The following is a 26,164-nucleotide window of genomic DNA, read 5'->3' as shown; positions in this document are numbered from 1 at the left end:
CATAGAGATATATCTATATTATGAACTTAATGTGATTTATTAGTAACAGTAACTATAATTAAATGGCACATAGGGTAACAGAGACACACTTAACAGACTCCCTTCTTCTCCCCGTAAGAGATGGGAATTACATATTAAATTCTTTCTGAAAAAAAGTTCAGTTTTCTGAATAAAAATTGCTGTGGCAGGTATCCCATGTATAAAGTAGAGGAAGATGGGCATGAATGTTAGCTCAGGGCCAGTCTTCCTCAGCAAAAAGAGGAGGATTGGCAGCAGATGTTAACTCAGGGCTAATCTTCCTCAAAAAAAGAACAGGGGCTCCTGAGGTCTGATTTCTGGTTCAAATCAGCGCCGTGCCACTTCTTACCTGCCCGACCTTGGACATCTCATTTTATCTCAATTTCTTTTCTTTGAAATATTTCCTAGGGTTGTTATGAGGATTAATTAGATAATACACAAAACACAGTACCTGGCACATAAGTAACATCGGCTGAGAATGTTACATTGTGGCTGTTTGATTCTACAACTTGACTTTTTAATGGCTTTATGGTGACAACTGGGTTTTCTTTTTTAAAATTTGAGAAAGATTGTGTGTGTCTGTTAAACTCGTCAGTTCTTTGTTTCCATTGATATTTAATTCAGTTCTGTTTTAAGACCTAGTTTTTCTCAAGCCTTTAAACACTGTATAATTTTTATTCATAATTCCAATTTGTAAATAGTAGAAATATTTTCTTTCAACAACGTTTAACTTCCGTCTTCAACAGATTACATTTTTTAAATATTACAAACCATATATAAACTTAGATAAGTTTCCTTGATTTTTAAACTATACTTACACATTTAATACATCTTACCTTCTTATCTACTGCAAATGCACAACCAGGCCAACATAGAAATTTAGCAAAGTGTTTGTAAGCCCTCGGGCAGGAGCTCCTGTCTGTGCTCAGTGTCCTCTGCGGATGCCATCAGTGAGCCTCAGGTCAGAACTGCTGTGGGAGCCTCATGGGGTGGGGGGGTCATGAGTCACACTTGGACCTTTTCTCATAGCCTTGAGTATCTGCCATGTGGCCCCTGACCTGTTTTTCGTAAACCATAACCTCTGATGTGAATGATTTACATTCTACATGTCCTATTCAGATCTAAGTGTGAACTTAATTGGATACTGTGTCCGTCTTATGTGGTATTTATATACTTGTCTCACTGTTTTGTGCAGTTACTATATCAAAATACAGGTTTCATAATATTAAGATAACTATAATTTATCTAATTATAATTTAACCAATACCCTGTTGTTGGATACTAGGCCATTTCCAATTTTCTCTTATAAATAACTGTGTTGAAAGCATACTTGTAGAAATATTTTGTGTACATCCATCCTTATTTCCTTTGGATAAACTCCCAAAATGGAATAACTGGCTGCCATTTCCCTGATATTAGTTATATAATGTAGTCTGACATCTACGGGGCAAACCCTCTGCTGCTTCTCCCATTTTACTCCCTGGTAAACCTTAGAATCATTTTTTCAAATTACAGGAAAAGCCTGTTGGTATTGTTAAGAGAAAATGACTAATGTTGTATTAATATGGTAATGCCAAACACTTTATGGTATAATAGAGGTGGTGGCAATAAAACAGAAGCAGAACAATATGTTTTCTTGTAAAGTTCCCTTAAGGATGAAGACAGGAGCACCAGTGGAGGACTTTTCCTCTAAATGTTAGAATGCATACTCCACAGCTACGATGTGATATTGGCATTGAAAGAGTGTAGCTATATACGCCTCTATTCCTCCTATTGAATACTTTCTCTCCCAACAATCCAGGTGGATGTTGAATTTTATCAAATGCCTTTTTGACTTTACTCAAGATGATCATCATATCTTCGTTTGTTTTTTGCTGAGGAAGATTGGCCCTGAGCTAACATTGGTGCTAATCTTCTTCCACTTTATATGTCAGTTGTCGTGACAGCATGGCTGACGAGTGGTGTTTGTCTGTGCCCGAGACCCAAACCCACGAACCCAGGCCGCCAAAACAGAGTGCGCCAAACTTAACCACTACGCCATGGGGCCAGCCCCGAAGATGACCATGTCTTTTCTTTTTATATATGTTTGTATTGTATTACAATAATTTTCTAATTTGAAACCTTCCTTGCATTTCTGGAATAAATCATACTTAATTCTAAAAAAAATACTAACAAAACATCAGTGTACTAAAAGTTTCAGAGTTTTGCACTTGCCTACAAAAGGAAGATTAGTTTAACTTTTAAATATCATCCAGGTTAACTTCCAGTATTTTGCAATGTAAGAGAACTTGGAAAGCTTTTTCTCTGCTTTGTGCTCTGGCATAGACAAATGAACTAATGGGCTTGCCATCCTCCAAGAGGAACTATTGTGGCTTTTGTCATTTTCCCAGATACTTACCGGTAGGAAAGGATCAGCATAGGAATGGCTATGTTGTAATCATCACCTTGATGAGAAACACTGCGTCTCATGATTGGTTGACACATGATGAGTGTGCCTTGTATATTTAATCTTCTTAATGAAATCCCAAGGAAAATACCAACCCTGCCACTAATGACAGTAAACGGGCTTGGCTCTCACAGAGTGCTCCTACTCCTGGGAGCACAAAGCGCTTCATGATTAATTATTTCAGTCATTCTCACCGTTGTCCCATGAGGTGGGTGACTGAGTGCTTCCTTTAAAAAAAAAAAAAAGAAATTAATTGTACTTTCTTCTGTTCTACATTCTGTGTTCTAGAACTAAGTAGCTACCTTATAAAGAGCCTCCGTATGTCCACGGGTGGCCCTGGCTTTCAGAGTCACCAGCCGCTTTTGCATACAAACCCCAAGCTCAGAGCAGATGTGGGGGAGTAAAGTCGGAGGGAGTTTGGATGGGAGGTTGGCAGGATGCCACGCGTTGGATGGCCTGGAGCTGGTGGAGACAGAGGGCGATGGCCGAGCTAGTGCTCTGGGACCTCCGTTAGAAGTGGTGATCCGGGCCGTGGAAGGTTTGCCTTTGAAAATATCTTCCTGAGGCCCTTCTTCATTATGCTGACTCTTCCCACAACGTTGTTGCTGGGGTCCTGGAGAAAGCTGCCAGTCCAGTTTTCCAGAGAGGACGCTGGTCCTTTCTCATCCTGCTCTGATCTTAGCAGCTGGGGGCTTCACAGGGACAAGAGGAAGGTGAGGTGTCCGAAACCCTCAGCAATGCCTCTCAGCCCGTCTCCATCCTCCGGCGAGCCTCCGTTTCTCTGCCAGGCTCGCCGTCCTCTTGCTTCCACCTCCTCAAAAATGGACGGCGCCTCTCGGGATGCCTCTTGCCGGGGAGCAGGGATGCTCGAAAGCTCCGGCCCTGCCTGGTGCTCGCCGCCTCCTTCCTTTACACTGTGCCATTCAGTTCTAGTTCTGTCTCTTCAGTTAGACGGCCAGGTCTGGGGCCATGTTTAGGTCACTGTATTTTTGGTTTCCACTCCTTTTAATTAATTACCCCTGCGTAGCCCTCAGCGCTGGGGCGTGAGGTGCACAGTGAACACTTGTGGTGGATCTCCTTGCCGTTCACCACTGTCCGCAGATACCGCCTGTTCGGATTGACTGGGCCATGTTAACTTCTTTTTTCTTTCATTAAAAAAGGCTTAGCTGTCACCACTTTGAGTTTTTCCTCCCCCTTATTTTTTCTCTAAGTTACTGAAAGGGAAGCCTTTGAAATGCAAAGGATTATGCTTAAATTGTGCAGTGTTCTCTGGGTGGGGACTAATTACGAGGTTTGCAAACCTCTTCAGGTGGTTGGGTTCTGCAGCACGACTAAAATACTGCTTTCCTAAATTGAGAACAGCTGGGGCCGTGTGGCCAGCAAGTATAAAAGAGCTGGTGCTGGCGCCCGGGCTGGGGAGCAGGCTTAGCTCTTTGGAGCCTGTGGAGCTGAAGCCGAAGGCGCCCGGTCCTCCTCGATGTCGTGGTGGGTAAGGGCCTGAGCGGGGCCTCTGGGGACCAGTTTCTCTTGTTTGGTAGAAATTGTGGTGGCTGCATCAAAATGTTGTTAGTTACTAATCCACCTTGTCGATCGTAGTAAATTATTTTATCCTCCAGGTAACAGGTAGAATTTGTTACCTAAGTGAGACATGGCGAAGGCTTTATCTTTTCACTGTGTTGCTTTGAAGGCTGTCAGCTTTCCTCTTGTATGATGTGCATCTCTGAATATAAAAGGATAAACTGAAGCAGTGCCGTTTCAAATATCATGAGTGCATAGTTCTTAGATCATTTCTTAAAAGTGGTCACTTAAAAAGACTCCAGTTTTTAATAAGAAAACAGAGTTGACTATTTTGACAAGTGCAGAGAGTAACAATTATTCAATGCATGTGAGCAACCCATCACAGTTTTCTATTCTTTCTTTAAGGTTCGTAGAAAAGGTCCAGCCTTGGGAAGGAATGATGAGACCCGAGGGGAGGTTCTGGCTTATTATGACTTCATGGTTAGCAACAAGCAGCAGCGTCTGGTGCAGTGTTTGTAATGTTGGGTCCTGACTTTTAGTTAAAGAAACTTAAAAGGAATTGATTTCTAAAATGTTCCTATTTATACTGACTCCAGCTCAAAAAGACAAGAATTCCAAAAGAAAACAATTCAATATTTTATAAATAAACTCCATCTCAGCAGCTTTAACTATGTTCTGACGATATATTTATAAAGCAAATGGCTCTGGTATTTGTTTCCTTATTTTGATAATGTTTTTCTTTTGGATGGTTGGCAATTGGACGAGCACAGTTTCTGAACATACTTTTGTTTTGTTTTTACAGGTGGGGTACTAACATCTTTTGGGGAAAGAGAGTTGGCTTCCTTTCCTGAAGGTGGTGAATGTACAGCAGAGATGCATGGCAGGAACGATAATCGGTTGACCACCTTCTCTGTTTTGTGCTAGAAAACAGAATCAGTTGTAAGAATCCATGTTGATCTTGGAAATAGAAGGATTAAAAAAAGTTAAGTTTCCACCAAGAACAAGAACTTTCCCATCTCCCTTTTGATTTGAAGACTGGGGACAATGGATATCATAGAAACAGCAAAACTTGAAGAACACATAGAAAATCAAACCAACGATCCTGCAAACACTTACACAAGACCTGCAGAACCTGCTGAAGAGGAAAACAAAAATGGCAACAGTAAACCTAAGAGCTTGTCCAATGGGCTGCGGAAAGGTGCCAAAAAGTACCCGGACTACATCCAAATTGCCATGCCCACTGACTCAAGGAGCAAATATCCCCTTGAGTGGTGGAAAACAGGCATTGCCTTTGTGTACGCACTTTTCAACCTCGTCCTGACAACCGTCATGATCACAGTTGTACACGAGAGGGTCCCTCCCAAGGAGCTCAGCCCTCCACTCCCAGACAAGTTTTTTGATTACATTGATCGGGTGAAATGGGCATTTTCTGTATCAGAAATAAATGGGATTATATTAGTTGGATTATGGATCACCCAGTGGCTGTTTCTGAGATACAAGTAAGTAGGTCTAAGGTGTTTTTTGGGTTCGCCGCTACTGTGTATTTAACTGAGAAGATATGTAATTGAAACAACGTTCTTGGTTTTATCTGGTAAATTCGGTCTTACCCAGGCATTTGATGAAAGGAAGCAATAGAAAGCTCTACCACATTGAGCAAATCCAGTCACTATTCAAGAAGCACATACTGAGCAGCTGTGTAGGAATGTACAGAAGTGCTGTGGCGGCTGATTCAGTTTATGATTGAAGGTGTAGTTCCTGATTTCACGCACCTTGGCGCTGTGCTACTTGTGTGATAAAGCAGGAGGCTTGGAAAGGAGTGACACTGACTTCTCGTGTATTATAGGCTCTTGGTGGGCGTGGAAGGAGTTGGCCAGGGAGCTGCTTCCTCCATTGCTCATAATATGATGACTACGTGGGCCCACAGTCTATAGCATGTGTTGAGGTTCGCTTCTGATCAGGAGTTCTCAGATTTTACGTTTCTTTTCCTTTTGCCTATTGGCAATCCGGTCTCCAGGGTTTGTTTAAGAAACTGAATTTAGAAATGGGTCCTTGCGGTTTTGGTTTCAGATTTCTAAAGTAAACGTGCTGTCTGGTTTCCCTGTGGCACCACAAAGGAGCTCTCAGTTCACTGGTTTCCGTCTCCCCACTTTGGAACAGCAGGAGTCAGGAAGTAGGAAGCCAGGTGCTCTGGCTTTGAAGACACGTAAAAATAGGACGTAGCTCTGAAGAGGGTATTTTTGCTTCCCGGTGAATTCTGAGTGCTGGTCCGTAAAAGATAAGGCCCTGCAGTTCCCGTTTTCCTCTCACTCATCATTCAGATGTTTGTTCTCTACTTAGATTTTAGTAATTAAATCACTAAAATATGTTTGATCAAAACATTGCCCATAAACTGAGGCTTTTGAAAATGTAATGTAGGCTTAGTCGATAAAATTCAAAAATTCAAAGTCAATAGGATTTCAGCATTAATGCCCCAAGATCATTTTTAGAAGAGAATTTATGCTATATTGTTCTTTCAGTTCGTTGTTGCTTTGAGATTAGACGAATTCGATTTATGTTTGCTAAAGAATTCCCCAAGTGCAAGTTTGCAGTTTTGAAAACTTATTCCATAAACTGAAGTCATTCCTCAGCATTTTCCTTAATATGTGTAGAGACATAGCTATCAATTGTCTTTTACTTAGTACGGGAACTTTCTGCTGCTGAAGTTGTTGGTTATGGCATCTTTATGCTAAAAGCAAGAAATGTGTTGAACTTTAGCATTTTTCTTTTTAGTGTCTGGAATTGACACTGAATACAAGAGAGCCTCCTTGGGCCAAAGACGTTTGCTTTCTCCTTTAATTTAGAGCAACGTTTTATTCACGTGTGTGTGAAGAGGGAAAGTTTCAAGCGTCTGGTGAGGAGCTTCTCCTGCCCTAAGTACAGTCTGTTTCTTTGCCTCTCCATCCAGAGAGTTGCTGTTCACTGCCTGTCCACTGCCGCCTGAGATTTCACCATGGCAAAACTTGGGGTCACACAGCTGGCCACACAACCCATCATCCAAAACTTGTTGGGGAAATCACACTAATTTTCTTTTTTACTTTTGAGGTAGAACTGGGTCTTATATTTTAGTAACTAGCAGAGTAATTTTTATAACCTGTTTTGAACATCCCAGCTGAATGAGAAATCCTACTTGCTCTCTCTCTTTTAAAAGCACCTTCAAAGCTATGGAAAAAAAGTCATTAGCAGTGGGTATTTTTCTAAATAAGGCTGCAGAGTACATGTTTCACCTTCTAAGTTAGTTTTCTGTTCTGAGTACGGCTGAGCTCAGTGCTGGACTGAACAGAACTAACATACTTCCTCCTCACTCCTTCGCCTCGTCTGACAGCATGGAGCGCAAGCGAACACTCCTCTGGGACCGGGGGGTGAATCAAGGGGTGAATTGTTTTTCTCTTAACCAAATGGAGAGACTCAGCTCTGTTTATCACCCGTTCTTTTTCGGTTCTAGAAAAGGCAGAGCTAGAGTAGCAGGCCTTTGAGAGGAATGCCTTGCAACAAATAAATGCTTTCATCTGCTAGTCCAGGTGGCGTTCCTCTCTATATTTTGACCCCAGAAACCCTGGAATCTTCTTAAAATAGCTACTGGAGCCAGGCAGCTAAAATTAGATTTGTGCATAATTCTTTAAATGAGAAGTCCCAACAGTTACCTGAATTAGGCCTCAGTCCACGTCAGGCCACAGTCTTGGAGAAAACTTAAAACACGCCACATGCCTGAAGTCTTTGATCAGTACTAGTTTGAAAGTTTGAGAGCTCTGAGAACGGGAGGCCTGGAGTGCTGTAGTTGGTGAGCTGGGGAAGTTACAGCTGGCAATTCCAGGGCTTTACGGATCCCCCCTTCTCTAGTCCCCAGAGCCCAGAGTTCATAGACTCGTCCCCTAACTACACAACAGAAAAGGAGTTGCCATCTCCAGCTGGAAGTGAGGCCTCTCGGAAGCCCCCATGCCCACTCAGGGACCCACGGGCAGGGATGCACCTGGGCAGAGCCCTCCCCACACTGAGGACCATGTGCTCGGAGTCAGCCCCGGGGCGCTGCCTCAGCCTGAGGCCTCGGGGCCAAAGGGCAGGGACTGATGTCAGTCAAACGGCTGTCTCCACCCAAAAGTATAAAATGGAAGAGGACTTGTGGGGTGGGGTGTTTTTGCCTTTTCTGATAAAGATTGAATAAAATAAGGGTAAACTAATCAGCTTACAGCCTCACTTTAAATGTCTTTAAACACATGAGGACACTTTGGACATCTTCGAAATATAATTCTCTGAAAAATCTATATATCAGAGACAAAACAGCTCATGGACAAGTTGTCAGAATACTTTTGGATGGTCCCCAAATAAACCTTGCTCATGTCACTTAGGTTAAATGAGTCATCCCGTTTCCTCTGTGTCGTATCACCTTAGCTCATTAGTTGATTCCTTTGAGACTGTGCTCGCTTATACCTTTGACACATTCTCAAGAGAGGATTTTAAAACGCAGCCAGTTGACTGACAACATCGAGGGGTTCATTGAGTTCTCCGGCAAAGAGTGCCTTTTTAGGAGGGCTGGTTATCTAGAAGCCTTAGTCTGCTTTCACTCCCCGCCCCCCACAGCCCTCGTTCGTTGCAGCGTGTGAGTCTCATTGCTGAAAGCGGCAGGGCAGCCTCTCCGTGGGATGGTGGGGATGGGCAGCTCACAAACACGCCTTTGACTGGGAAGCTGGTCTGTTAATGTCATTCTGTGTTAATCCTTCTTTATTCTGTTAAACATTGCTTTATATTGCGTTAGGAACAGAAACAACCAGTGAACTTATTTGTTCCCGTGCCTGTTTTTCCTTTAGGTCAATAGTGGGGCGCAGATTCTTTTTTATCATTGGAACTTTATACCTGTATCGCTGTGTTACCATGTACGTCACTACTCTGCCTGTGCCCGGAATGCATTTCCAGTGCGCTCCGAAGGTAAGCCCCTCTCCTAACCATTTAGAGGAAACCAAGCAAGCACTTGTTGGACACCTGCTCTCTAGTATGCACTCTCATTGTTTGTTAGCGCTGTCCAGTGGGTTCCGACTCCCAGCGCCCCTGTGGACAGCACAGGGAGCCCTGCCTGTCTTTCCATCCGCTCACCTTCCAGCACTGTTTCAGACAGTGCTCCTCTGCTGTTCACAGGGTTTTCATGGCCAGTTTTTTTTTGAGGAAGTGGCTCAGGTCCTTCTTCCTAGTCTGTCTAGTCTGGAAGCTCCAGTGAAACCTGTCCACCATGGGTGACCCTGCTGGTATTTGAAATTCCACTAGCACAGCTGTCAGCATCAGAGCAACACGCAGCCACCACAGTGTGACAACCGATAGACGGGTGGTGTGGTTCCCTGATCAGGAAACAAAACCAGGAGCGCCCACTCTTAACCACTAGACCACCAGGGCTGGCTTTACATTCTTCTAGACATTTGCATATGTGTTAACTGAAATCTAGCATATTTTGTTTTTCTTTAGATCTTTTGGGAAGAAATTAAAACGTTCATAAAATGTATATCTTTGTCCATAAAAACTTCATTTTCTGCTCACTGAGAGTTACAATGAAGTGTTTGACCCTTTGCCCTCTTGCCCTCTCACTTACTCTTTCATGCATTCACTCTACAGTCATGAAGCTCCTGTTGTGCACCAGGCACTGTAGGAATGGCAACGACCCAAACAAAGTCCTTATCCTCCTCGAGCTTATATTCTATTGAGGGATGATAACTGATAAGTAAAACTCATGGCTTGTCACATGGCGTAAGTCGGGTGCTGTCAGATGAAGAACAGGAAGACCGAGTGAGGTGAACGGGACGCTGAGGGTGGAGGCTCTTTTATGGTGAGGTCAGAAAGGCTTCTTTAATGAGAAAGCCTCTGGGCAGGAACCAAGATGAGGAGTGAGCCACGTGGATGGGGTGAGAGCTCCAGGCCAAGGAAGCGGCTTAGTCACAGTGGGTTCAGGGGAGAGCAGGAGGCCAGTGTGGCTGAATAGAGTTGTGAAGTTTCGAGGAGGTGCAGCTGCAGATCCTGTAGGGCCTTGTGGCCTGCTGTAGGAACTTGAACCTCAGTGGTGGCAGCGGAACTGAGATGTTCAGTTCAGGATGCATTTTGAAAGTAGGGCCAACAAGATGTACTAATAAGTTGGACATGGGTTTAAGAGAAAGAAGTCAAGGATGACCCCAAAGTTTTTAGCAATTGAAAAGATGAGTGGCCTTTTGCTGTGAGAATGGATGCTGAAACCGTCACAAGCAAAATTGTAGTTTCTCCAGGTAGAGTCATTTCTTGAGACAGCTGTTAATCATCTTAGACCCCTGTGTGCTCTGGTTTATAAAAAAGGAAACTTGCAGATCATGTGCTTTCTGGACAAGGGAATGACATCTAACATATTTTACTGAACGCCGAGCAGATGTCCGGAGTGGAAGGAGAATAGAGTCATTCCGAAGAAGTCGACCGTCTCCCTCACCAAATACAGGTGTAATTTGGAGAAGCAGTAGTTTCCCAAAGCCATCAAAGCAGAAAGTATCTGTGGTTAAAACAGGGTCCATATTGAATTTGAACATTGGCTGATTTTTAGTGAAACCAATTTAAGGCATGGGAGAAGTTCAAAAGCATAATAAACACTTCTAAGGAGTTATTGCAATGTGTTAAATGAAGAAATGGCCACAGAAGAGAAGGCAAGCCCATCCGAGTAATGGGTAGGTTTGCAGGGATGAATCACTGTGATCACAGACAGAAAGTAAATTACAGGTCATCCTCCGTGGAAGAGTTGCAATTTTCGGAAGCCACAGGAGTAAACATACCCCTAGATAACCGAGCTACAAATACTCACGACAGACGCTGTAGTGGCATCCTTACTAATCGGCTCCCATGTTCAGTCGTCAGGACCTCTTCCTGACGCAGAAGCGGGCTATAGGTGCTGAGTCGTGTTCAGTAAAACCACCACAAACCACTCTGTTTGACTAGAGGTGACGTGGCGTTGGAGGAGTCAGAACTGCGCTCTCAGTGCTGTGAGCGCTCCTCAGATGTCTGTGGTTATAGGCTGTTGGATAGGCTCCTCGTCTCCTTTGTTGCTGACTCTGTAGAACACCCTTGGTGACTATGAGCAATAACAGCATGTGTATACTGAAACCACGCGCTGTGGGAGGGGGTCAGACCTAGTCATGGGCCTAAGTCAACTTGCCCTCCCTGGATGCGACCACCACAAGGGCCATTGCGGGGACAGTCCCTGGTGAAATCCTTGGCCTTCGGTTTTCCAGCTGCCTCCTCCCTTATGTCCCATGGTTCACTTTAGGTCTTTTGCTTACAACTTGCTTCAACTCACCAACCCAAGCTTTAGCTTAAGACACAACGTTTGTGTTCTGAAAAGTGTGTTTAAATTTTGGCCCAGTTATTAGGACTCATGTGAAATGATTTAGCTTTTTAAACCCATTTTGCCACATTCAGGAATGTTGGGCCGACACTGCTGCATTCCTTCCCCTGAGAAAGCTTGCCTCACCCTGGCCATCGATGTCCAAAGGGCTTCTCTTCTTAATTGAAGGGGCAGTGTGGATGGTAAGGCTTCTGGTTTGGCAGCAGCCACGTTGGACTCTTGTGCCTGGTTTACTTTTTGGGAACTGGTGTGTGGAGGTCACAGTTGGAGGAACCCTAGAGCACCGGGCCCCTGTCTGCTTTGGCCACTGTGACAGCTGTTTCTCCTGCTTTCCTACAGCTGCGTTAATGGCATAGAGAGGGTGTGAAGAATGAGGGGATTAACAGGATATAGGATAAGGGTGACAGGAGTGGGGGTGGTGGTCCCAGTGAACCAGAACAGAACTGGAAACAATCTGTTAATCCTGACTCTCACTGTTGTCCCCTTGCTCAGCTTGCCTTCTGCCCTCCTCTTTTCTTCCTCTCCTGAGGTTCTGCTGACGTTTATACTGAGCATGATCTGACGTCTCAGGACAGCAGGGGCAGGACTGAGGGATGGAGAGAGTCCTTTGGTCTGAGATGGCATACCCTGTCAGCGGCTGTCAGAGGCCTCCTGACAAAAGAGGGGAAGAGAAAGCATGGGGCTCGGGGTAGCTCCTCTGTGTGTATACCTTTGCTCCATGTCACCCTGAGTCTTAAAGGGACTGATGGCTTTAAGCGTCTCTGCCCTTAGAAAATTACGGTATTGAGTCAGGATGGGTGAGTGGATAAAACATTATGATGGTTTTGGAATGAAGAATAAGGCATCCTTTTAAACCAGAACACGATGGCCAGGCAGAGTGTCTGTACCTTTCTGTTTGATCTCAGTGTTGACGGTTGTTTCTACTAGCCGCGTGACAAGACGTTCCTGAAGTGCTGTGGGTGGTCTGATGGAGCGCAGGGCTAGAGTCTGTCCCCACAACAAGGGCATGTCGCACTAGCGTGTGGAGCCGGCAAGTCCTTCCTTGCTGGGGGACACCTGAAACGCCCCTGCAGCTCTGTCAGAGTCCTTCCCTCGGTGTGGGTCCCAGGCTGCCCTCTATCTCCTGTCTTCTCAGGGCAGGATCGCCTGTTACTTGGCATGTTTGCTTTAAGGACTGTCAGCTCTTGATAAAATACTTACATTCTCTTGGTTTTTGCCACCTGGGCTTGCCCTAAGCAAACTTTTGAAGAAGGTCAAGTTTCTTCATAGCCTCCAGTTTCTCACCTTGCCCTCTAATCCTGCTTTCCGTCATTTTCTGTTGTACAGCCTTATTCTCAACTGCCAACCAGTCATGGTGTGTTTGCTTTTTGACAAGGGTCACCCGAATTCCAGAAAGCTTTCCAGATCCGTAAGACTCTTTTAATTGGGAAAGTTCTAGGCACCCTGATATGGATGTTTTAGGCAAGGAATCCTGCCCCGGTTCCTTGTTGTACTGGTCAGAGTGGTTTTCCCCGTGCTTTGGAGGCTGACACTTTCTCTACTCCTTGACTCTCTTCCCGTCCATCTCTACACATCTTACCCTCCTTCACCACCATGCATCCACTTGGACAAGACACTGCCGTCTTCCCCACGAAACAGTTTAACCACTATCATGGCTGGGCGGGCTGGGCTTCAGGGGCCAGTTGCCCAGAAGGATCATCACTGAGTATAAAAGGCAGCATGTCCTTCAGCTGTCCCCCGCGTCCCAAATGAATGGTCATTAATTCTCTTCTATATTTCTGTTCTCATGCGTTCTGTCACTTGATCTTATTTCTGAGTATTGTTCTTTGATTTTCTAAGCCAACTCACTTGATACTACGCTGATCTGCAGCCCTCCAGCTGGCCCGCAACATTTCAGTATTCCACTTTTCCACACCTACCATTTTGACAAACTCAGTCCACTCCTCCTTCCTATTCGCTTAAATTTTAATCGGATGTAAACTTTTGACTATTGCTTCCACTCCTGCCCTCGCCCATCATGTTTCCCATGTCATCATGATGGCTTTGAGGGCCTTCTAACCCTCTTTCAAGGGAGCTCCCTCCTGACCCTCTGCCACAGCACATGGGTTATTTCTTTGAGGGTTGTTTTTCCTGATCAACGCTTTTTCCATGTTTCCATTTCAGTTTTTCCATTTTTAAAGCTGCCAGCACATCCCTAATACATCATTTTCCAACCTATTTCAATTATGTAATGTGTTGCAGCTCACTTTTTGACTGTAAGTGTTTTGATCAGATGTTAGTACAGCTATAGGCTGCCCACTGAACGCAAGGTACGCGTCCACTGTGGAATCTCAGTAACGTGGTATGCAGCTGAATCAAATATTGACCCTGGAAGCCCTGACTTCCTCTGCAAAGGGGAAAGAAAGTGGCTTTCATCTTTTAGTGCATAACTGTGGTGAAGTCATTGGTTATTAATATTTTTAAAAGCTTTGCCCAAGGACACAACACCACCAAAACATATTATTAGTAACATACTGAATAATTTAAAATGTGTCACTAAAACTCGCCAATACAGTGCATAAAACCCAGCTTGAGGAGCTTCCCCATTGCATTCTTTTTGACTTTTTAAGTGAAAAAGAAAAAAAATCGCAACCTGGTGACGTTTCTGAGTATCACACAAATTAGGCTGAAATATGATTTTATCAGCTTGTAAATTCTCTTCCTGATCTTCTCGTGTCACTCAGCTCAACGGAGACTCCCAGGCGAAAGTGCAGCGGATTCTGCGGTTGATTTCCGGCGGGGGACTGTCCATAACTGGATCGCATATCTTGTGCGGAGACTTCCTCTTCAGCGGTCACACGGTTGTGCTGACACTAACTTATTTGTTCATCAAAGAATGTAAGTGATAACTCATTCCCACTTGATCGTTTGCTGTAGTGGGAGGGATCCCAAGGCCCCGAAACTGCTGGGAGCCCTGATTCTGTTGGAATTCTAGCTGTGAAAGAGACATACGTGTGGGGGGTTAAGTCACTTCAACTAGTCACGTGTGATGGGAGCACTGAAGGCTTAGAACCAGCCCTGGCTTCTCTCAAACGTGGAGCATGCCTCCCGAAGGTCTCCCTCCTTGGTTAGTACTTCTCGAGGTGTGAAAAGCTGTTTCAATGTTAGAACTAAGAACAACAACTGTTGACTTTATTGCAACAAGAATCAGTGTGCTCTAAAGCCAAATGTAAAGGACTTTTGAATGAACTTGCGTTCTGTGAAACTTCCGTTCCATCATTCCAGATAATTGTTTTCTCCCTTTTAAAGCGTTTCCTTGTCCCACTTTATTGCAGTTTCATCATTTTCCCACTGCCTTCTATGCTTTCATAGGCGTCTTCATGGGAGGAACACTTTGCCAATACTGGTCATTTTCTTCTTAGAAGCAACAAGGAGGCCAGACTGTGAAGAGATGTCTTTCCATACTCACACACTCAGTTCCCACTGTAAGGCATCCTGGTGCGTCCAGCAGCTTCGGTGGCGGGAACAATGTCTTGTTCATCGTGCGGCTGTATTTGGTTCTAGCTGCCTGGCAGATCCCCTTCTTGTAGACTTCTGAGGTTTATACACGTAGGTCCATCTTCTCAAAATCCTTTTGAAGTGCTGACGCTTCTCCCTCCATTTTGCAAAGCTGGTCCGGGTTAACCTTCATCCTTAGTTCAGAGATGCCCCATGCCCGTGTTTTCCGAGGTTGATCTCAGTTCTCTTCACTTACCTGGCGTGTTGCAAAGGAGCTCTTTCTGCAGAGACCAGCAGAAGGCGGGCCCCTTCTCTGTCCTGCCGCCTCTTCTGTCCTCTCCTGGCTGTCATCCATCCGAACAGGTGTAGCCACCAAGGTTTACCTTCCAGTGGGGTCAAAGTGAGTTCTTGCACCATAGGTCACCCGGGGTTTTAGGCTTAAGTTCTGCTTTGAGGGTAATATGACAGAGTTGAGATTCTCTCTAGTAAAGGAGGTAGAGTCTTTTTGGGTAAGAATTGTATAGCTTCCAAGTTGTTTCCTTTGTAAATGCTACATAGGAACTTGGAGTGGGGAGCAGCGTGTTAAGTGTGCGGCCTTCACCCTACGTGACTTCAAGGCACAGGGTGGCCTTCTGCACCTCTCCCCTTGTTTCTACTCTCGTGCTATTTGGGAGGTGGCGCTGGGGAGGAACCCAGGTCTGTCTCTGCCCCGGGGTCTCTTCCTTACATTTCGAATACCTAGTTACTGGTTGTGGGGAGTGGCTGGAGGATTTGTGCTCTGTGTGCTTCTGACTCGAACTTTTGCTGAGGAAGGTTCCATCTGTGTGGAAGAGCAATCGCTCCCAGTGCAGAGGTGTGTTTGAGTTGTGGGATCATCTCTCTCATCTGAGGATCATAAGACGCTTGATGAGGATGGGGACGGGCAGGGCTTACACGTCAAGCAAAGCCCCTGGAGGTTGAAAACCATAGAGTGATGAAGAGAAGACACCCAGGGAACTGAGAGTCAGCTTTATAAAATAACCGAAGACCAAGTGACATTAACAGTACCAGCAAATAGACATAGTACTTACTCTGTGCCAGGAGCTGTTGTAAGCCCTTGATGCAAGTGAGCTCATTGATCCTGCAGCCACCCTAGGAGGGAGACCCTGATTAGCCCCATTTGTCAGAGAGGACGCTTAAGTGTGGAGATAGTGAGCCGGCCACGGGCACAGTGGGAATTGGGGGATGTGGCATTCAGACTCAAGCAGGACAATCCAGAGGCCACGCTATTAATTTCTGGGCTGTCGAGGATTTTTGGAAACTCAAGTTTTCTGATGTTACAGATGCCGGGGAACTGTCTGGGTGTATTGCTTGTTCCGGTTCTTTGTTTCACCTCATGGCAGGGCCACCTGTGACTCCTTCTGTCCTTTAATGAAGACAGTGCACTATGTAGACACATTTTCTTCCCAAGACCTGATTTTTGCTTGAGGATTTTAAAATTGTGTAAGTTTACATATATGTCAGGGAAAGAATTGCATTCTGGTTTTTCCAATCTTTGGTGAGAAATAAAATGGCAAATCTGTAATGCTTACTACAGACTCCACTTTAGAGTCAATTCTGGGCATAAACAGGGCATTCCATGTTTATACCCATTTCCTATGCAATTAGGAGAAACAATCGCCTTCTAAATTATACCGTGTCTTACTGTTCTGAGTCAGCACTGGTTCCAGTGGTTTCTGTGAAGAGTCGGCTTCTAGAATTAGATGCATCATTTATGTAGTTTTTGCTTTCCTGCCTTTGATCAGTTTGGACTCTTTCCTTGTTTGCTCCGTTGTCATGAGTAGATTTGAATTTCATCATGAGAACATGGGACCAGGATGATTTGGCGGGTTCACAGGAGAGGGCTTTGCACAGTTGTGCAGATGTTACCACTGGGGCCTACGTTCCTTATAAAATTAGCCTGAGAAAGCAGCGTACCTGAAGGACCAAGAGCCTTGCCAGTTGAGAGAACTATTTCTTTTTACCTTGCTGCCACGTAAAGTCCGTGGTGTCTGTTCTTCAGTGATGCTTGGGGCAGGATCCCCCACAGACAGTAGAGTTATTAGTACTTGTCATCATCTTTTAGCTCAGTGTTATCTCTATGGGTAAAATGAGAGAGCAGAGGATTACCATTTTGCTGTTTTCATCCCAAAATAGTTTCTATTAAATCTTTTCTTTGGGTCAGCCAGTGTTCTCAGTTAATGAGCACCAGTGTGGTAGCCTAAAGGGGAAGCGTTTTTACCGGAGAGCTGTGCTAGTGTTTCCAGCCATCCTTAAACCTCGTTTTCAATTCCCCTGGTAGTAAAATGACCATCAGGCCACCTTCTCACTCCTTACTGCCTTTGGCTTTGCTTCTTGTGGATAAACAAATAAAAATAGTTCTGGTTCGCCGAACATTTTGAACTTTTAAGGTAAATACCACATGACTCATAAGCAAGGGAATCAGGGTTGGTGTGAGACTTTAGAGAGGGGTGAGGTCTGTGGTGCTGGAGAATGCATATTTAGTGAAATCTCCAGGTGGCTAAGTGTTAGTTCAATTTTTAACATTTGGAGCCTAACAGAACAGTTACAGGACGGGGTCTGGCCCCTCAGGCTACAACAGTAGGGCCTCTCTCAGCTTTAAAGTTCTAGGATTCTGTGAGTTATCTGCCAGAACGTAGTGGCAGCTTGGACCAAATGAGAAATAATGAATTGCACATTTAGAATTAGAAAATCAGACTTTCAAATGCAAATACAGGTTTATTGTCTTACTGTTCCACTTGAGACCAAAAGAGCAACAGCTATTTTACCAAAAAATATTTTTTATTTGAAGGATACCCGATTTGATATTTCATCTAAAGTTCTGAAAATGGATCCTTTTGCTATTCAACCATTCTTCAACACTTGAAAGTAAATATCACTATAAATGTAAACACAGTTAAATACGAAATGAATTTCAGTTTCTTAGATCATTAACTTTGATTATGAGCTAAGAAAGCTTTAAAATAGGAAAAAAAGACAACGTTACTAGCAGTGGACTCTGGTCCTGTTCATGCCGTGGCACTGTCACTGCTGGGGAGGCCGTGGGTGTAGGATCGCATTTAGCCTGGTGAGTGCTCTCGTTCTCTCTCACCACCGATCAGTGTAGGGAGCCTCAGTGGGAAGGCTGAAATCCATAAGCGAATGGGCAAGAATCCTAAGCTTTTCATTGGGAGTGTTTTATAGTTGCTGTTATAAAGCTCTGTGTACAATTGCTGAGAATCAAAATATTGCCAGCCACAATGCCATTTTTCTCCCCCTGGAGAAATCAAAGTTTATATAAGACCTGAAATTGCTCCTGCTTTCTCATTTTCCCCATTTTCATAGACAACTACCTTGTCTTCTGACCCCTACTGTTTTCCTTTCCAGTAGGGTCCCTTATGAGAGCCAGTCTGAGCCGATTCCAACCAACCTAATAAACAATTCTGTCCTCCTTGTTGAGCAGCTTAGCAGTGGGCAAGGCCAGGCGTGTCTAGTGTCGCCAGCCTCCCCAGTGAGTGACTGTTACCTGCCGCCAGTGGTCCCCTTCCCCCTTCCTACCTGAGCAAATACTGGGCAGTTCATGGTGACTCGTTTGGGTTATCAGTTTTCTCCTTCCCTTGACTTCCTGGTCCTAGATTATTCTGCTTAAGGTCATCAGGTTAGGCTGTAACCATTAAATTCCTTTCAGGCAATCTTATTAATTCTGTGATTCTTCTCCCGTCCAGATTCGCCTCGTCACTTCTGGTGGTACCATCTAATCTGCTGGCTGCTGAGTGCTGCCGGGATCATCTGCATTCTTGTAGCACATGAACACTATACTGTCGATGTGATCGTTGCTTACTATGTCACAACACGGCTCTTCTGGTGGTACCACTCAATGGCCAATGAAAAGGTGAGAGCAGTGAAATTGTCCTTGGATAATTTCTTTTCTTTGAACGCAGTGGACCCCTTTTCATATAGCAGGGTTTTAGAGAGATTAATGGGAGTAACTGCTCTTGCCACCCAATTGTATGGTTTAGGCGAATTCACTTATACTTATATCCAATTACTGCTTCTTAAAATAAAGAACATGATAGAGGCCAGCCCAGTGGCATAGTGGTTAAGCTCCCACGCTCTGCTTCAGCAGCCTGGGGTTCACCAGTTCAGATCCTGGGTGCAGACCTACACACCACTCGTCAAGCCACACTGTGGTGGCGTCCCACAGACAAGAACTAGAAGGACTTAGAACTGGAACATACAACTATGTACTGGGGCTGTGGGGAGAAGAAGAAAGAAAGAAGGTCACAAATATGCATGACATTTAAGGATAAAGATGCTTTATAATTAGCAGTGTTGTACTAATTCAACTATTTATGCGAGAGTTGAAGTAGTGTATACGGGAAATTAAAATTTAGGAACCTTCTCTAGAAGCGTTGTGGTGCAGCTATGTAAGACACTCCCTGCCCTCAAAGAACTTAATTTTGAGGAAAAGATGGCAACTATTTGAAAAAGTCAGGCGAAATGAGTAACTGTGAGTTCCTGGATCTGGGGCGTGTCTTGGTGGTGCTGTGCTCTCTGCCTTCCCTTCTTATCCTTCCTTATTTGTTTCTGCTGCCTCCTGTTCCTGGATGACCCTTGTTTCCTCACCTATTCATTCTGAAAAGAGCTCGATCCAATGCCACCTCTTCTGGGAAGCCTTCCCTAACTGCTGCTCTCTTCCTCTCGTCCCGAAATGGAATGATTCCTCTCCTTCTCTGAGTTTTCCTGGCCTTGGTGTACGTCCTTGGTGTAATAGAGTGAGTCAGTGTACCGTGACTTACTTATCTTTGGATAGTCTTGCCATGTTGTCTGATGCATATAATGTTTGGAGAATTTGTGAGGGATTGAAATAGCGTTTTCCCAAAGGATCTAAATCCAACTCTCACGTAGTGCTGTCCACTAATAAATGCCTTTTCTGGGATTTCCTTGTCTTTGTAGCTCTGTTTCCTATTTTGTAGTCTCCTGTTGCCATCTTCCTTCTTAGACTTCCATCTAGACATCTAGTGACGCCACTGAACCAAACTTTTCCTCTTTCCTCTGAAATATGCACCCTTGTCGGCCCTCCTTTTCCTCTTCCATCTTCCTTGGCCATAGATCTGACCACTCACACATCCTGAGCATCGTTCCTTGTGGATAGCTCACATTCGCTCCTGAGTCTCCGCTCTTACTAGAGGTGCAGGCAGAAGAAATGGCTGGAGCCACCAAGAGAGAGGAGAAAGGGCATTTGGGACAGTCATGTCAGAGTTAGGGAAGAGGCACGAAGAGTTTCTGCCTCGTGATCCAGATTCCACTACTTTCTCTGCTACGTTACAACGAATGACGGTTTAATTAAGAAAAAAATTAGGATGCAAATCATGAAAGATATGCCTCATTTTACTTTTTTCCTGCCTTTTACAGAACTTGAAGGTCTCTTCACAGACTAACTTCTTGTCTCGAGCATGGTGGTTCCCCATCTTTTATTTTTTTGAGAAAAACGTACAAGGCTCAATTCCTTGCTGCTTTTCCTGGCCCCTCTCCTGGCCTCCTGGCTGCTTTAAATCTTCGTGCAAAAAGTATTCACGGGTTCAGAAGATCGGTGAAGATAATGAGAAATCTACCTGAAAAGCAAAACAAAGGCACCAGCTCTGATACCAAAAGCGTTTACGCTGTAACCAAAGGTATAGTTTTGTCTTTTTATTTTAGGAGAACTTGACTGGTAAATGAAGAAGTGGACCAAATTTTGTGCAAATGATTAGAAAGATGAACGAAGTATTAGCCTTTGACTGGTTTTTATTAATCCTGAGAAAGACGTATTTTGCTGCAGCTTTTCCTCCGCTGGTGACGAGCCCACGCTGGGAGTTTACTCAGGAGCTTGTTAAAGACGGGCCAGAGGACGCGGTCCTCTCCTCGCTCTTTCCCCACTAAAGCCCTCGACGGAAGTTTTTCGGGATTTTTTTCTTCCAAGGTCAGAAGAATTTGTTAACATTTTAAATAAAATATCTGGATATATACAGCTACTATGTAAATAGAATAACCTACGTTGAGAGTGGTTTTTGGCATCAGGCTCGTTAGTGAGGGGAGATGCTGGGTTGCAAATAAGCCTCAAGAGAACTCTGTTTCTGCCTTCTCGTGGGCGAGGCCGGGCCCAGATCTGGGAAGGTACGCTGCGGCCGCCCCATGCACTATGTGTCACTTTTACTTTTTTTTTAACTGATAATTTTATTTTAAGAAAATGATCTAAGTAAATATGGAAGTATTTGCCTCACCCCATGGCTTTTACATGTGTAAATATTTCACTTTAAAATCTGACAGATACATAGGAAACTGAGGGCTATTTCTGTTACCGGGGGGCCCTGTGTATGCACCTGTACACTGTCTGCCCGGTACACTTGCACCTCGTACCCACAGGCAGCCCACTGCTCGAGCACAGGCTGGAAACCCCTCTGTGCCGAGCCGATGGCCCTGCCACCTGGGGACAAGCCCACGTTTCTCTCCCAGATCTGTTTTAGAGCTGCTAATTGGAACTCAAATACAATTGGTCACACTTCACTGAAAACGATTTCTTCCCAGTTACATTGTGCTTTGTGAAAAAACTGAGATGGAGTCCAAAAGTTGAATGCATCCTTGCCTTTTAGCAAGAGACTCAGCCTCTTACAAACTGGTCCTGAGGACATACGCCACAACCGAGCAGTTTTGCTCTGACCCTGAGATTACACCACGGTGCTGCACTATAACCTCCTCTTGGGCCGGCGTGTTAGACAGCTACGCTGTGAAGGGGATTAAGGGGGATAATTGTTTCTAAAGTTCTTTGAGGTGATGCAAAAAAAGATGGAGTTTTAGAAATCTGATCAGATTTAATGCCATCAGTTTTAGTGCATTGTTTAATGCTATTGAATCTTTTGGATAATTCTTGGCTTAATTTCTTAAGACTTCTAGTAACCTTAGAAAAAGATTTAAGGTTACAAAATCACCAACCCTAGGTCAGAGGGCAGAGAGGCCAATGGGGTGGAAGGAGGCAGTTACATTTCTATTGAAGGTGAGGATTTCCCTCCACTTAGAATGAAAAACATCCCTAAATCTGTCATCATAAACTGGTCAACCTTGGTTCGGTACACAAAATTGAACTTTTCATTGTTCGAGAGAAGCACAATACAGATCTGTTCAGAAGGGTCATTATCCTTTGGTGCTAAAATTCTGGGTGTGTTTTCCATATGGCTTTCTCTGTGTAACAGGAGCATCACTAAAGGAAAGTTAGTTGAATTCAAAGGCAGGAAGAAAAACTCTCTAATCTGGTTATTTAAAACAAGAATTAAAACCCAAAACATCCTTGGCAGGCTTTGAAATGCAGATTTTTCCAGTATTAATTATTAAACCAATAAGAAACATATCTGTGGCTTACCTGGTGCCTTCAGCCATCATTCTACATAATTTTCCCTTGTTAAATACTGACGTGGGGTAGAACAAGGTGTTGTGCTTGAAAACACAGAGTTGAAACTCCTGCGATCTGGTTGTAGGGAGAGCCCCGGACCCCAAGGCCTGGGTTTGCCCTCCTGACACTGGGGTATTTCAGACCCTCTCACTCACATGAAACAGCCTGAGGGACCGGCGAGCCTTATTCAGAGGCCTTCGGATAACCCACTTTTCTTCAAATTAAATAAGGAAAAGTGTTTAAGCTTTAAAACTTGTGGTGTATTGATTGTTGGAGACCCTTTGAAACAGTCAACCTTGCATTTTAGTCAAATAATCCAGTTTAAAAATAATAATAATAATACCATCACCTTTTAAAGAACTTTAAAAACATCTATGACCCCCCCCCCACGTGGACATACTGCTCCCATGTTCTTTATGCATATGTGTCATCACTTTCTAATAGATGCTGTGGAAGCATGTGGTTTGAAAATAAGGGGGGACATATCAAAGTTTCAGGATGGGAAAATAAGAGAAATAGTGAAACTCGTTTACATTTGGGAAAGCAAACTTGAGGTTTACCCCAACATGCCGCCTGGGGACATGAAACATACACATGACCCGGCCTTTGAAACAGTAAATTTTCAGAGCCCCCATTCCTTGCTAATTAAATAAGATACCAGATTTCATGCATTATCCTTGTTTTTGTAAACCAGTGCTCCTGTTTGAAGCTTTTCCCGTAATTTAGTCCTTCTGTGCAATATCTATAACATATAATTCTTATAAATTATGCCATATTTTTTTCTAAATTCTTTCACATGGAAATAAGTTCCTCTCAGATTCGATTTTTTGAGCTCCTCCACTAGCTCTGAAAAGAAAGCATTCATCCCCAGTTCCACCCAAAGAAACTGTGAATTTGTTGTTTAATTGACTGGCATCCCGGGACACAAGTTTTGCTGTGGAAGAAAGGCTGTTTTAAGAGACCCTGGTCTCTAGTCTGGCCACGGACCACGTTACACAAGCGTGTTTGCTGTGTTCCAGTGCCCCCTTGTGGAAATACGTTCTATGACTTGGAGCACAAACTTGCCACTTCAAGTTTTTAAAAGGCATTTGTTTTTCATTAGTTTTGCCAATAATCTGAAAGCATCATGTGAAAGGAATTATTTGAAAGGCATTTTAAACCTTTCCCAAAGGGAAAATGTGCTTAGACCCCAGGGAGGTGCAATTCTCATCTCGTATCCATTCGATCAAAGAAGACCTGCAGACTGTTTACCTCTCACCGCCACAATCAGTGATGTCTCCCTTTATAACCCCTGCGCGCTGTGTGCTTGGAAACACCAAGTTGGCTGTCTGTCGTTTTTCTCTTTTTGTGTGCTGGAACTCACGCAGTTTCTTTTTTAATTGGAAATTCCCCTCTTGTTCCTTGAATATTTTGAACGTTTCTTTCTTAATCCCTTTTTTGTGGTTTTTGTTTTGCACTGTAAAACTGATTAAAAATTTAAACCAGTCTTAACACACTCACTTCTGTAGTGTAAGGAAGTGTGAGAAGGAATTTGCTAATAAATGAGTTTACATGTTTAAATCAAGCATATTGTAAGTAATATGCCATATGTTGAAGGCTTTTCTATTTGTATGTATAAAGATTGCTGGTATTTTCTTTAATGTCATTGTGTTGCAATAATTTAACTCCTTTGACTTACTTGCTAAAAATATTTCTTCTATTAAGAAGTGCTCTTGACTTCACTACCTAAAACACTGAAAATCATGTCACAGGTACCCAAAGATAAGTTTTTATACAGATATACACCTTATAAGTTGATTTATTTTATTACTCATTAGTCTAACTATGCTGTGTTCTAAATGAATCATGAATGAGAATAGTTCTTTATTGTGGAATTATTTAAAACTGTCCTTTAAAAGAAAAAGAAGAAACTGTAAACATAAGCTAAGCTAGTTGCCAAGGTGGAGTTCATTATTTAATTTACCTCCTATGCAATGATTAATGCTGCAAAATGTATGGTTATGTTACAGTATATTCACAAAAGAAATATTAAAGGTTTGAGAGGAGCCAATTGCATTCTTTCGGAAATTTACTGTACTGTTTCAATGTGTTAAGTGCCTTGTTGTAAAGTAAAATTTTAAGTCTAGAATTCATTATTTTCCTGACATATATTTTTCATTATGATATATACTGTATGCTATTGTAATAGTTTTATTAAATGCTTACATTTTAATCAAATATGTAAATTTCAGAAGTTCTTCTCCCCCCCCCCACCCCCCCCACCAATCTCTTGATCATTGGTTTCTCATATGAGATTTGAATTCAGGTTCTTTTCTTAAAAGAGGAAATTATCTTTGTTTAGAAATATGTTTTCCCTGCTTGTGCTTTTGTGCTCCTAAAGACATTTTAGGAGGAGTTTAGGAGTGTAACCACAGTTTATACTTCTAAAATGCCACTTGACATTTACATTTTAAGTGCCTAATAGTTAAAACTAATTTCTGTTTCTATTCTAAAGAAGATATGTGTACTTGGTTTCTAATATCTTTGGCTTTGCTTAAAAAAAACAAAAAGCAAGAGCCTATCCTTTGTATTTACCCAATAAACCACAGTGACATCAACACTCTTTTCAAATTTAGTATTACTGTTTCTTTCAATTTAAAAAATGTGTTGTTTCCTTTAAAGATTTTTAAATTTTTTTTGGTTTTAAGTACTTATTAAAACCACAAGAGGGATATTTCCTTCAAGTACTATTTTTAAAATAAGGTGATAACCTTCAATTAATGGACCTGTAAACAAACTGGATTGTGCTATTTTTCCTGCCCTTGGATTTAAGGTGAAAAATAATTCACAGCAATATAAAGCCACTCGTGGGGGGAAAAATCAGTTACGCACTCAATGATTCTGATTCTCCATGTTCACAAGGGGACAAAATCATTAATTCTTCAAGAAAAGCAAAGTCCTTTCTGTCAGTCAGTTCTGAAAGAACTGTCATCCTGATGCCCTCAGCAATGGGGCACTAGGGTGATGTCCTCAACTAGAAGTCGACAGTCATTGCAACAGTAGGTGGCAGTGAGTGTTCGTGGACCCCCTGATGAAGATGACGGCAGGACCCGCAAGACCAATTTAGTGAACGCACTTCAGTGGGGGAGGGGAGTGAGATAAACTAAGACAGCCCAAAGGGTTTGTCTTTGGATTATCGGGAAATATGATAGAGTATGGATCAGAATAGTCTTTCTGCCACCCCCACCCAGGCCTCGGATGAAATCCCTTCACAGTGATGGTCCTGTCCTCCTGTTTGAAACGTTGGTGTGCTGATTTTGCTGGCCATAGCCTCAGAGACTCCTAATCTGTGCATTGTACGGGGAACCGATGCGATGCTGCACAAACCTTGACATGTGACATTCCATTTTCTTCTAGTGAAATATATGAGGATATCAGAAGCATGATCCTGAATTCCTAATATAAGTCAGAGTGGTAGTGGACGGTGCACTGCTGTGTCTGTAGAGTGCACATTTAATTCATCTGTGGCGCCTGTGATGAGGATAGCATCTTACAGTTTTTATGCCTGACATCCATTCTTTAATCTTCACAAAGCCCTGTGAGGTGATGAGGAAACAGGTGGTGACCCCATTTTGTGGAGGAGCTGGCTCATAAGTTTTGTGTTCTCTGTTTTGCTGCCTTCTGGCCTGACTACTCTGCTCATCCTCCCCATTTGTTAGAGGTTTTGTTGTTTCGTGTTTGCGGGGGGTATTTATTCCCTCTCCCACTAGTTAGTTTGTTAAGAGGGACAGTTGCAATTTATTACATTTCAGAGGGGAGAAAAGTCAATGCTTCTAGTGCACAATGACCCTGAAAGCAAAGCATCCCCAAGTGTCTGAGCTCATGCACGTGGTGGGCTGAAGCAAAC

At 43.4% G+C, this 26,164-nt stretch overlaps 1 protein-coding gene and 1 long non-coding RNA gene across 7 annotated transcripts in view; one reads left to right on the top strand and one right to left on the bottom strand.

Moving 5' to 3' along the window:
• The window catches only part of LOC139082088 (uncharacterized), a 49,880-nt gene that overhangs the window by 4,282 nt on the left and 19,434 nt on the right, over window positions 1-26,164 (bottom strand). The window contains exons 3-4 of the long non-coding RNA XR_011537811.1: window positions 16,838-16,951; window positions 2,417-2,691 (exon numbers count right to left, since the gene is read on the bottom strand). This is a non-coding gene — a long non-coding RNA (uncharacterized lncRNA). The remainder of the gene's footprint in view (window positions 1-2,416; window positions 2,692-16,837; window positions 16,952-26,164) is intronic.
• On the top strand, window positions 2,752-24,875 carry SGMS2 (sphingomyelin synthase 2). Of its 6 annotated transcripts, none has more exons than XR_011537810.1 (7): window positions 2,770-3,177; window positions 4,785-5,481; window positions 8,824-8,941; window positions 14,081-14,234; window positions 18,578-18,744; window positions 20,268-20,527; window positions 20,674-24,495. XR_011537810.1 is itself a non-coding variant. In XM_070611771.1 (7 exons), exons 2-7 carry the CDS (start codon window positions 5,027-5,029, stop codon window positions 20,469-20,471), a joined length of 1,230 nt encoding a protein of 409 aa, XP_070467872.1. In that variant the 5' UTR covers window positions 2,770-3,177; window positions 4,785-5,026; the 3' UTR covers window positions 20,472-24,875. The 6 variants fall into 6 exon arrangements, 4 of the variants coding, with proteins under 4 accessions (XP_070467870.1, XP_070467872.1, XP_070467871.1 ...); XM_070611771.1 differs by adding an exon at window positions 19,496-19,627 and having other exon boundaries at window positions 20,268-24,875; XR_011537809.1 differs by lacking the exon at window positions 2,770-3,177 and adding an exon at window positions 4,460-4,689.

Source organism: Equus przewalskii, chromosome 2, assembly GCF_037783145.1.
Source record: "Equus przewalskii isolate Varuska chromosome 2, EquPr2, whole genome shotgun sequence".
NCBI lineage: Eukaryota > Metazoa > Chordata > Mammalia > Perissodactyla > Equidae > Equus > Equus przewalskii.
This window is presented reverse-complemented; position numbering and strand designations above follow the sequence as displayed.

What these genes read in the sequence shown, in the direction of transcription:
- SGMS2 (XM_070611771.1), top strand. Translation starts at nt 5,027, where the DNA reads ATGGATATCATAGAAACAGCAAAACTTGAAGAACACATAGAAAATCAA. An exon ending in TGGCTGTTTCTGAGATACAA is followed by an intron (nt 5,482 to 8,823) that starts GTAAGTAGGTCT and finishes TTTTTCCTTTAG; the next exon opens with GTCAATAGTGGGGCGCAGAT. An exon ending in ACTCAATGGCCAATGAAAAG is followed by an intron (nt 18,745 to 19,495) that starts GTGAGAGCAGTG and finishes CATTCTGAAAAG; the next exon opens with AGCTCGATCCAATGCCACCT.